General features: G+C 46.0%; 1 protein-coding gene across 10 annotated transcripts in view; it reads left to right on the forward strand.

Moving 5' to 3' along the window:
• AKAP13 (A-kinase anchoring protein 13) overlaps positions 1–12,779 on the forward strand; it is a 1,883,770-nt gene that overhangs the window by 488,097 nt on the left and 1,382,894 nt on the right. For all 10 annotated transcript variants that reach the window (XM_069624282.1, XM_069624281.1, XM_069624277.1 and 7 more), the window contains one exon: positions 5,108–5,255. In XM_069624282.1, coding sequence (XP_069480383.1) covers positions 5,108–5,255 — 148 coding nt within the window. The remainder of the gene's footprint in view (positions 1–5,107; positions 5,256–12,779) is intronic.

The raw sequence follows: 12,779 nt of genomic DNA on the forward strand, positions 1-12,779 counted from the left end.
GAAAAGTCGTAATCTGTAGATGCAGAAGATCCTAAAGCAAGCAAAATGTGCATAATTAAGAATCTGAATTAGAAGAAAAGGGACAAATGGCTGACAAGATCGGAGGCTGTAACTAAGCCCCACCTCATACCCCAACTGCGTGTCATATGTTCAGAGGATTTCTCTTTTGTTGAACCACTGAGGGTACGCAACCCTAACGTCTCAGTGCTACATTGTAGGGTTTTGGCTTCTGCACAATTGATCCGTGCACACAAGAAAAGCCTTATGGAGTTTGGGTTGGAGGTTGATGCAGATAAGGAGAAGGAAGATCCCTCTGTACCCAGTGGGAACTACCCAGCGACCAAAAGTAAAGGTGGTAAGCCCGCTCAACCAGCTGGAAAGAAGGTGCAGATAAGTGACATCCATAGTACTCTTAAATGGCTTGCAGACTCACTCCTCATGGTACTGCAGCAGCCATGAGATTGTTCCTTCCTTAGTTGGAACACACAAGTTCACCAGCATTTTCTAACGACCAAGGGCTCCCTATCCCTTATTAACAATCAGACATTGTTCTTCCTTCAGGAGACGTGGCTACGGCTACTAATTGCCATGGATGGCTTCACTCTATACCATACGCCAGCTCAAAAGGGGCTGCGTGGGCGTCCCTATGGGGGCTTTATCATCGGGGTTACCAATACAGATCCCCAGTAGAAAGATTACAACTGAGTATGACAACTATATCTGTGCGGTCGAGTTGACCATTATGATAAAATCAACGCGGGGAAAAATGTTTACTAGTTAATATCTATAACCCACCTGGGACTAAGCACAGAGAGCTGATCCAGGAAGCATTGCACAACCTATTGGGTAGACGGAGATTGGACACTGAGAACTATTTTGTCATTATGGCTGGTGACTTGAACTGCCATATCAAAGGTGGAATAGGTACGGGTAACAATCCCTCCCTAAGAAACATTAGCCTCTTGGATTATGATATCTCAGATGTTGAAGGTGAGTGATGGTCGGGATTCTTTAAATGCTGGGACCTTCAGATCTTCAATGGCCGCACGAAGAGTGATAGACCGGGCAAGGTCACTTGGAGGAATGAGGGCGGGGGGGCAAAGTACCCTTGACTATATATTTCAGTGCTGTGGTTGCCTCAATTGTATAAGACATGGGGGTCCTGGAAACTGAATGGAACGATCATGATCCCTTTATAATGAAGGTTGGGACATTATCTCCCCCTGTAGGGAGCTCTAAACTAGGGGATTTCTCCACTTGTCACACTTTAAACCGTATACCATAGTCAGAGAAAAATATTTTGAAAGCAGCTAAGTATGCAGGTGAATGGGACCTGAAACATGCACATAGATTCAATCATATGTCACCTGAGCAAATTGAGAAATGGATATGCACATTTTCGGGGACACACGCTTCCTGCAGATCCCCGATGACGGTGGGGAAACCCCCGAAGGACTCTGCTTTTGACAGAGCCATTAGAGACAAAAACTGAGGCTTAGAAAAGACAATCGTAACCTTAAATCCGTGGCTTATCCCTCTGTGGTAATTTTCAATAGTATCAGGAAATTAAAAAATAGATACCGTTCTTGGCTAAAAATACACAATAAGCATAGGAAACTGGAAAGATGGCAGCATACTATTGAAACCTTAAGTAGTAGAAATACATGGATTATATGGTCACTTCTGGGGGAGGTGAAGGGTAGTAAAACCTCCCATACGATTAATCTAATAGGTATTAAGGAATGGACTACCTTTTTGGAATAACTTAATGGTATGGAGTGTAATAAGGTTATTATGCATAATAGCATTAAACTTATTACTCGTCCCTTCGTTGTCACTACAGAGGAGCTCCTACACAGAATTGGAGAGTTGAACTTTTCCCGTGTCCCGGGTCCTAATGGCCTATCCAATGTGGTTATGAGGAACAATCCCCAATTTTGGGCTGATCTGTTCAAAATCCTATTTGAGAAAATTCTGGCGGAGGGGTGTATCCCTGCTTCTTGGCAGGCTGCCATCCTTATCCCAGTATTTAAAAAAGGGAACAAAACTGAGCCTGGGAACCATCGGTTACTGTCCATGTTGGACTGTACAGGCAAAATGTTTGCTTCCCTCCTCCTGAAGGAATTACAGAAGTGGGCTGATGGAGCGGGAATCTTAGACCGCTTTCAGAGCGGATTTAGAGTTGGCTACTCCACATCTCATAATCTGTTATGGATTTGCTTAGGAGCAAGGCTCTTATACATTGTAGCGCCCCGTTGTACGCTTTGTATGTAGATTTCAGGGTGGCCTTCGACTCTGTTAACAGAGCCTTACTTTGGAGAAAATAGAGAAGCCTGGCCTGCCCTGAGTCTCTTCTATACTATCTTGAGCTCCTACATACTAACACATCGGTGCAACTCAGGCTAGATAATCGTGGGTCTGCCACCAATTCTATCCCACAGCTAAAAGGGGTAAAGCAGGGTTGTGTAACTGCCCCCATATTGTACAACTTATTTGTCTCTGATGCCCCTGAGTATCTTCGGGGGACTAACACTGCCCGCTAAAAATCAGCACTAGACATTGCACAATATTGGCATATGCGGACAATCTTGTGATTTTAGATCACCCATTCAGTGGGATTCTCAGATCAGCTGAACAACTCTGGCGCTATGCTGAGGCCAATGAATTAGTTATCAATCGCAGTAAAACGGAATTGATACTATATACAGCGGGCAAGGTAGCTAGGCCCCGTATGCTTGTGGGATTAATTGAAATAAATTACACGCACTCGTACAGATACCTAGGCGTTGACTTTGACAGCAGGGAAAACTATATCACTTGTATTCAGATCCGTAAAACTAAGGCAGCACCACTCGCTGCGTTAATCTATAAATTCACAAGTGATTAGAGTGTTTTTTCTGTCTGGGCTGCACGTCAATTGTATATACAATTTTGGTACCAATGGTAACATACGGCCTTGCCCCTCTGATCAACATGAATTTGAGTTGGCTGCAGTTGGTTGAAGCCAAGTTTTGGAGAAAAGTTCTTGGCCTTCCTCAGTGTATCACAATGGCTGTGATTAGGCTTGAGCTAGGAATTATCTCCCTCAAAGCTACTGTGCCACGGAAGAGAGCTGGATTCTATATCAGAATTAAAAAACAATCCTACTAACTTGCTCCTTATGGCTGTTGAGGAAGATGTGCGTTCTTGTAGACAACATGATCTAGAAATGCAAATGACTACCTTGTTTGAGGAAATAAGTTGGTCCCCGGAGTGGAGACAGGAGAACGAATACCTGTTTCACCTTCCTCACAAACGCTTAAATCTCTGGGATTGGCAGAACAATTTTGTACATTTAGAAAATTTGAAAAGTTATACATTCATCTCGCATGTTCTGTTTACCTATAAAAAGGCCCAGCCTTACCTAAAATCTCTGCCCCTCTGACGCTCTTAGGCGTTTTGTCCTACTATTACGCATTAACCATTTACCAACCTAGGAATCTCGAGGCCCATTTCTGGGCCTCGAGATTCCTATCGGAAACAGAAAGGTACTGCAGAATATGTGATTCACGCACAGAACCTGAAACTGCCCGACATGTTCTCACCCAATGTCGTGCAATGAGTAGAAGTTGTGTAAAGAACCTTGGGAAATTTGTAAATAGTCTTGAATATTTAGGGCAGGTGGAATTTTGGTATCAGTGTATTAATACACTAAATCCTAAACTGCATTTAGCCTTATTTCAGGAATGGGGTGAAGCTTTAATCCGCATGAATTGTTGCATTAGGGTGGGCCTTGTGACCATGTAGTCTCTTTTGGAATGTAATTAGAAAGCTAGGCATGAATGTTTAAACTAAACTAAAGCAGGTGACTAACTTGTATATATATTTATTTAGTAACATGCCTGCATGGTTCTTATCTTTTATATTATTATTATTTCTATCTATTGTTTATCCATTTTCTTTTTTTATATGTTCATACGGACCCTTATTATATTTTATTTTCTTCTGCTACATATTCTTTCCTTGCCTGGAAATTGTTCTGTAAATTGTAGAGCTGAAAGAAGTTCCTAACCATTCTAAAACCTACTGATATGTACTAGGAAAATCTTGTTTGTTCCTTTACTGTCCTTCTCTAGGTCTTTATAATGATTTGTTTGATTGTTTTATGTGTAAAGTTTTTACTTATGTATAAAACTGTATCACATTAATAAATAAATAAGCACTCCAAAACATCTGGAGAGCCACACCCTTGTTCTAGATAGAAACACCCAGCAATGGGGCTGCGGCAGCTATCAATGTGCCTTTGTGCAATCCCTCTTGGCAAAGCATTTTCCATTTTCCATCCAGATCCACATAATAATAGTCAAATCTGCCTCTGTTCTGAAGAACTAAAGGCAGCTGTCTCCTAAGGATTCGGGGCATCCTGTGTACTGTGACTCACTTGCTGTCTTGCCTTCGCTTCCTTCTGTACAGTGGGGCACACCAGCGGCTGTATAAACTTCTGCATAAAAATAAATCTGGTAAGTGATCTCAGCCCAAACAGGATTTGATTGTATTGCTCATGTGAAGACGTCCCGCCCCAACTTTTAGTGGCGCGCTAGTAATCAGTTGTACTTATTAGAGCTCTTCACCAGTTTTTGACACTAAAAGAATTAGTTTGACCTAAGTTTGTTAAATTAGTTACACTATAACCTACTTAAATAGGACTAAAACCTCTTGGTGTTCAGTAATGAATAATTTCCTTAAGTCACGTCTCTCTAGCTCACTTAACACATGATGTAATAGTAGACACAGCTGTGCATTGGGCACAGCTGTGCACTAATGCTAAATTGAATAGGAAATGACTTTACTTATTTAAAAAAAGTGTGCAGAAAGTGCTTGTCAAAATCTGCTGCCAGCGTGGTTGAGTCATCCGTCATAAGAGTGGTCAGTTGTTTCTGTTGCATACTTTTTCCAAGAACATGTTGGAATGGATGTACTAGTTAACATGCCCTGCTGGCACTGTGTAAAGGAACACACCTCTGCCTCTTGCCTGGCGAGAATGTGCACCCTGGTTCTTGCTTGTTGGAAAGCTCTCCTCACCGTAACAAGCATGCAGTTGATTTCTTGTGATGCTTTTCTGTTTCAGGGTGACAGTGTGCTTACTGTGCTGCTAACTGAGGATGTCGAGCTGGAAGAGGATGTAGTGTTCTACCTGCAGTTTGCTGGGTCTACTCTGAAACATTTGACGAGTACCAAGAAGGTTGATTCTGTGACTTTAAAGACCATTACTCCCGGTAAGGGTTAAAGCTGGAGGAATTCCCTTGGCAGATGCGGTTTTGCTAAAGCAGTGAAACCTTACCTTGCGTTTCCAATTTTCTGTTCGGAGTATTGGTTTGGCTGGTGTCCTTTTCCAGTAGACATGGGGCCTCTTGAACCATTTTGCTTTTCCATTGAAGAGCTTGTCTCCCCGTAATTATGACCTAGCCCCTTAAGTCCCCCAGCTGCCTCTTGACACAAGGCAATAATATTTCTACACAGAGATTGATTTTTATTAGAGTTACATATGCAGGTCATTCTCAACAGAATCCAGCTTTGTCTTGAGAAGAGACCCTTTCTTTGCTGCACCAATTGAACCCGAAAAGGAAACTGGTGGAGGGGTGGGTGGGAAAAGCTTCCAGGAAGGCAGTCGCAAAACCATGCACTCATAAGGGTAAACGTTATCTCCTCAAATTACATATACTGTGCTACTTTAAATATTGTGCAGTATTGTATGACCAATGCCATCTACTGTGCAACTGTGCAGTCTTTCTAGTGAGTGAGTACCTTTTTCATACTTTTTTAAAAACAATTTTATTGATTTTATTTCAACAACCAACACAAACCAAACTTACAACGTTCATAACAATATTAATACACATCTTTTTATCTTGTCCACTGCGTTTCACCCTTCCCTACCCTCCCCTCCAGCCTACTTTCCTTCTTATTCCGTATCTTCATCATGTGATGAGGTTTCTGTATCGTTTACTCCTGGTCACTATCTTCATTATTTGTGGGCCCAAATAACTCTGCAATTAGCTGGCTCCAGGCCATAAAGGTTCCTGATTCCTCCTCTCCCCCGACATTACTCGCCTTATACCATACTGTTGTTTTCCGCTTCTGCCCATTTTTGCAGATCGTTCCACCACATTTATATTCTTGGTCTGTGACATGCTTTCCATTTCATTGCAATTTTCCTCTTCGCTAGTACATACACCAGGTATTTCAATTTGCTTACATGCTTCTGCTTGCGTGGTCTAGTAAACCCTCCTAGTAGGCATGCCCATGCTGTATCTATCTCTACTTTGATCCCTTTATCTTCCATTCTATGTGCTATTTCACCCCAAAAACATTCTATTTCTGGGCATGACCAGAACATGTGCACCATTCCGGCATTTTCTTCATTACATTTGGGGCATGCTTGTTGCCCAGCGTTTTTAAATTTCGCTATTCTCTGTGGCGTCATATAAACCCTACGAGTGACATACAGCTGTATCTGCTGTAGCCTAGCATTCCTCGACACTTTTGTGGTACCGTTGGGCACGCTCCCACATCCCATCACTCATTGGGGTCCCCACTTCTTCCTCCCAATCTTGTCTAAGTTGTACCACTTCCTTTCCCACCTTGGTCATAACCAGCTCATATAGCCTGCTATGTCGTATATTGTATCTATGCCGGTATCGGGCTCACTCGATAGTTTGTCTTCTGACCATGTCTCTTTGATCCACTGCACCACTCTATGATATGTAATATACTGTCCTACATGTACCCCTGCTTCTTCTACCATCTCCTCAAAACCCCTTTATGTTCCCTTATTGCTGTATGTCTCCCATGGTCGATATCCCAACAGACTCCCACTGCCTCCTGATCATTAATCTGAGTTGTATTTCTTTTCCAGCCAAAGCTACCAATGGCACCTGTAGGGAGCATGGGTAAGGGTCCTCCATCATTTTACAAGCTTTTCGCCAGATCTCCCACCCCAGCACCATCACCCTCGGGCGCCCCTCCATGTCTACTTTAGGTAACCACATCATCTCTTTAAGGAAGAATGGGGCACAATCTTGTTGGAACAACCTGGTCTCCGAGGTTGGCTCATCCGAAAGCCATTTAGCTACATACTGGAGTTGGCTTGCTATATAATAGATCTTATAATTTGGTAGTTTGATGCCTCCCTTCTCGTATGAGTTTTGCAGTTTCCAAAGGGCCATCCTGTTCCTTGTCCCCTGCCAGAGGAATTCCCTGCATATACTACTCAGTTTAGCAAAGAATCGCTTGGGTGTCAAGTAAGGGACATTGACAAAGTAATGTAACAGTCTTGACAGGACCACCATTTTAAGCATCGCCCCTCTGCCCATCGTCGCCAAAGGGAGCTTCACCCAGAATCTCACACTATTTTCTATGTTCTGTTCTGTCTTCTCAGTGTTGTGCCAATGCTCTGCCTCTACTGTATGATATATATCTATTCCCAGATATCGAAACGTGTCCACCTTCCATGGTAAATGGAGGATCGGCAATTGCTCCAGTGGGATCCCTTTATACCTCCCCAATGGAAACACACAGGACTTTTTGGGGTTCACTGCTATGCCTGAGAGCCCTGCAAATCGGTCCATCACTTCCAGGACATACTGTAGGTTTTCTTCCGGGTAGCGCAGATACAGCAACATGTCATCAGCATACAGGGAAATTAGATGCGATTCTCCTTTAATGACTATGCCTATTGTGTCATATTGCTGCCTCAGATATATAGCCAAGGGCCCTAGGGGCAGGATATACAACATGGGGGACCACGGGCAACCCTGTCTGGTGCCCCTACCCAGCTTCCACCTCTCTGATATAACTGGCCCAGTTTTCACTCTGGCCAGCGGCTCACTATACAGCAATTTTGCCCATCTCAGATACCCTGGCCCCAGTCCATAGTGTGTCAGGGCAGCAATCAACCACGGCCATTTGACCGAGTCGAAGGCTTTAATTGCATCCAGTGACACAATTGCCATTTCATTCGTTTCTTCTCTTGCATATTCTATGACTTGATGGAGTTGCCTAAGATCGTTGGATATGTTCCTATTAGGGACATAACCAGTTTGATCGGGATGTATTAATTTGGTGACGACTCTCCTCATTCTGTTTGCCAGGACAGCCGTCAATATCTTGCTGTCCTGATTCAGCATCAACAGGGGTCGATAGGATCGGCACTCACCACTAGGCTTATTGGGTTTCGGAAGCGGTATGATTATCGCTTCTCTCAAGGATTCTGGCAGCTTTCCGACTTCATATGATTCGTTAAACATTTCCAGGAGCGGAGGGAGCACCCCATTTTTGTACATCTTATAAAATTTGCTGGGGAGTCCATCGGCCCCTAGGGTCTTACAAGTGGGCAGCTGCCTCACGACTTCTTCCAACTCCTCTAGAGTGATTGGTACATCAAGCTCCTCCCGTTCTTCTGCACTTATCTGCGGCAATCCTATATCCTCTAAGATTTTGCTTATTGCATTATTATCACTTTACTCCGTGTCCCCATACAGGGCATGGTAATAATTTGCAAATTCTAGGTTCAGGGCCTCCTGGGTATCTGCTACACCCCCATTATATTTCACTATCGTCCTGATCACTGGTCTGGGAGTCTCACTTTTGTATAACCTTGCCAGGACTCTCCCTGGTTTATCTCCCCGGTTTCCTTTCATCTATCTTCCTCTCTACCTGTGGTGTTCCCCAGGGGTCTAACCTCTCGCCCTAGCTTTTTAACCAATACCTGGCAACTCTCGCCCACTGCATTGCCATTTTCTGCTCAAATTTCCAGTGCTACGCTGACGACACTCAACTCATTTTCAGGCTGCCCTCTGCCACCTCCTCTCCCTCTCCTCTCCCTCTCCTCTCCCTCTCTCATCTCTGATTGCCTAACTGCCATTCAAGATTGGTGTGCCGCCAATGATCTTTGTCTGAATGCCAGCAAGACGGAGATCCTCCTCATCGGCACACCTTCACCATCCTTTCCCCTCACTCTCTGGCCGGCCTCCCTTAGCCCTCCTCCTACCCCCACCTGCGAGGCTAAGAACCTCAGGGTCATCTTTGACTCCACCCTTTCCTTATCCGCCCACATCTGGGGTCTCTAAAAAGTCAAATATCCGACTGCACCTCCTCAGAGGTACTCTGCCTTTCCTCTCCTTCCCCCAGAAGCTCATGGTATCTCAAGCTCTGGTTCTCTCTAGCTTGGACTATTGTAACAGCCTCTTTCTAAATCTACCTGCCTCTACTCTCCACCCTCTGCAACTAATCCAGAACAGGACTGCGAGACTTGTCCTTGGCCTCAAGCCCTGGGATCGTATCTCTCCAGCTCTGAAATCTCTTCACTGGCTCCCAGTGGATGCAAGGATTAAATTCAAAACCCTCTGCATTGTCCACAAGGCTTTCTGGAGCCTGGGTCCAAAATACCTTCAGCTATCCCTCCGCAAATACCTCCCCTCTCGAGCTCTTTGCTCCTCTACTTCCAACTCACTCAGGGTCAGTCGTTTTTCTAAGAAACGAGCTGGGGGTAGATCTGTCTTCGGCTGGGGCCTCCCTCTGGAACAGCCTCCCTGCCACTCTAAAACTTAAGGAGAACCATCTCCGGTTCCGGAAGCACCTCAAGACCTTCCTCTTTTTTTCTTCTGCCTTCGCTCCCCCTCTCCCCTGCTGATCTGTTCTCTCTTGGCACCGTGCACCTGGCCACCCTCTGTCTTTTGGGCCCTCTTTTACCTGCTCATTCTGTCACCCTCCTGCACTGCCTCCGGGCCACCCCTTGCACTGGGGTCTGTATCTGTACCCATACAGCACCCCCTTTTTCTTCCTACACTTATCAGACTACCCCGTCTGCTGCCTTAAACCTAGCACTTGCAAATTGCTGGCTGCATTACCACTGTTTGTTGCCTATATTATTTATTTATTGTTATTTATCTGTTTCGAAGGGATTGTGTCCTCCGACGTATTCCTCATCTTAGATATCTCCTTCCAGCTCTGCTGGCCTCGGAAAAAAATGTTCTCTAGAGGGCGCAGCGCGTCGACGTCCTCCGAGTCGATGTCCCTCGACAGCCGCCGTATCGACGTCATCCTGCCTATAAAGGCCGCGCGCAGCGTCCATTGCTCAGTTCCATTTTGCCGCGCTTACTCAGTGCCTCGGAATACCGTTGCTCAGTTTTTGTCAGGTTAAATCTATTTACCTCGAGTTATTCGATCCGTACTCGATGGCTTCTTCGTCAGAACCGACGACTCCTCGATCCGGCTTCAAAAAATGCCGAGATTGTGGGAAAAAGATGTCGCTGACTGACCCTCACAGTGTTTGTCTGTGGTGTTTGGGAGCTGAACACAATTGTTCGGAGTGCGAGGACTGTATGTCCATGACAGCTAAGGCCCTGAAGGAGCGTAGGGGGAAGCTGGAGAAAGTTAAGACTTTTAAAGCTTCTTCTTCGTCGACGAAGTCGAGACATTCGTCTACTCGTCAACATTCGCGCTCCAGGTCTCGGAGTGGGTCCCATCACTCCTCGAGATCGAAGCACTCGAAGAGGAGACGTCGAAGATCCCCTTCTCCGTCTTCCTCTGTTTCGCCTAAAAGAATCCCTTGCCCCACGAAACATAGTTCCCGGGCTGAATGGGAGGAATTCCGCAAAAATATGATGAGCGTCTTCGAGAAAGCGGCCTCGACCCCCTCGAAGACTGCCGAGAGCAATGCTCTGGTCGAAAGACCCGAAGGTCAAAAACGCCGCGAGTCGCAGTACCCGGCGAAGGAAACCTCTCGAGCGCATCTCGAACCCTCGAGTAGGACTATGACCTCCAAAGGTTCCGTCGACGAAGGTTCCGTCGACGCCGAGGTCGGTGTCTTTGCCGTTGTCGAAGGGACCTTCGACACACGGGTCTGTCGACTCGACGCCAGCTTAGACACCGGCGTCGACGCCAAGAAAAGTCACGGTCACGACACACGCAGTGACTATCCCCAGGTCCTCGATGATGATGGCTTCGAGATTGTCGAGTAGAATCCCAATTCTGTCGAGGTCATCGAGGCCTCCGCCTTTGTTTTCGACGCCACGCTCGAAGCCTTAGACGTCGACGACATTGACGTTTTCAAGGCCGATTATGACAAGTTCGGCACCCTCTGCCTTGGAAATGGGGTTTACACCCTTTATGAGTTCAGAACAATTGAGAACTATGTCCTCAATTATGGAAGAGGGGGAATTGTCTGAACAGGAAGACACATTTGAGTTGTAGGGACCTGTAACCCCAATTAGAGAGGAATTTTCCTCTGAAGAACGCAGGTTAAAGGATCTTCATGATTCCTTACATGAGGCAAGTGGGTTAGACACTTCTCCTGAGGTGGAGTTTGCTAGGCCAGACCCGGGGGAGCATGCTGAAACCCCCCTATAGAGCCTTAATGGCCAGGATCACAGAGTTTATGGGGTGGTCTGCACCTTCACAATCTTTCCAACAAGATGACCTCACGGATATTCTTGACAAAGGCCCACAGGAGGATCCTGTGGTGCCTTTTCATAAAGCTCTTCAGAGGAAGATTATGACGAACTGGGAAACCCCAGATGTCGTCCCGGCAGTAAATAAAAAACTGTCTACAAAATATAGGGTATCCTCTACAGACCCGGAGTTTTTGTCAAAACACCCATCCCCAGAAAGTCTGGTGGTACAGGCAGCATCTTCTACCGATGTCAAGACGGCTTATCCTACCGTCCCACAGGACAGGGACGATAAAAAATATGATGCTATGGCAAAGAAAGTTTTTTCGGCATGTAGCATGGCGTTAAAATCTGTTAATGCTACTTGCACCCTTGCTAGATTCAGCCATACACTTTGGGAGTGTGCTTCTACAGCGGCTGACTGCATCCTGGAGGGAGAAGAAAGGGAGGCGTTCCTGAATATCATACAGGACGGTAAAGACGCTATGTGCGAATCCCTCCAGACGGGCATTGATTTGGCTGACCGTATCAGCAGAGCAATGGCGGCAAGTACAACAACCAGGAGATTCGCTTGGTTGTGAAAGTCTGGTTTTGCCCCTGATGTGCAAGCCAGGCTCTTGAACATGCCATTCGATGGCTCTTCTTTGTTCGGAAAAAAGGCGGATGACAGTTTAGAGAAACTGCAAACTTCAAAAGCAGCAGCAAAATCCCTAGGCGCTGCAATCCGTCGGACACCTTTTCGTCCCATAGGAACCTCTGCGAGGGGCAAGTCCTTTCGCTTCTACTCCGCATTCGGAAGAGGTAGAGGACGTCCGGCTCAAAGGGGACAAAAGAACTACCCGAGGTGGACGGGGTAGATATTCAAAAGCCGCAGCAACAGCAGGTGCCTCTTTACCATCGGCATCCGCATCAGCCGCCCCAAAACCTCTCTGAGGACTTCCCTCACAGGACACCTGTAGGAGGCAGGTTGACTCAACATCTGGCGGAATGGCAGGCTATCACGTCAGATGCTTGGGCATTGGAAACAGTTGCCCAAGGTTACTGCCTGCCTCTCCTACGCATACCACAGAGTCATCCACCGGGGATCAGCTCTCAGAAAGCTCCAGATCTGCTCCTCTTGCAGGAAATTTTCGACCTGCTAGAGAAAGGTGCCATAGAACCGGTACCTGTAGCGGAGAGGAACAAGGGCTGGTACTCCCCTTACTTTCTCATTCCAAAGAAAGACGGAGGACTGAGACCCATCTTGGACTTGCGAGAATTGAACAAATTCCTCAGGAAAGACAAATTCAAGATGGTCACTCTTTCTCAGATCCTCCAGGCCCTTCAGTTCCAGGACTGGTTGGTATCTCT

The sequence above is a fragment of the Ambystoma mexicanum genome, chromosome 11, assembly GCF_040938575.1.
Source record: "Ambystoma mexicanum isolate Mex_15411 chromosome 11, UKY_AmexF1_1, whole genome shotgun sequence".
Lineage (NCBI taxonomy): Eukaryota > Metazoa > Chordata > Amphibia > Caudata > Ambystomatidae > Ambystoma > Ambystoma mexicanum.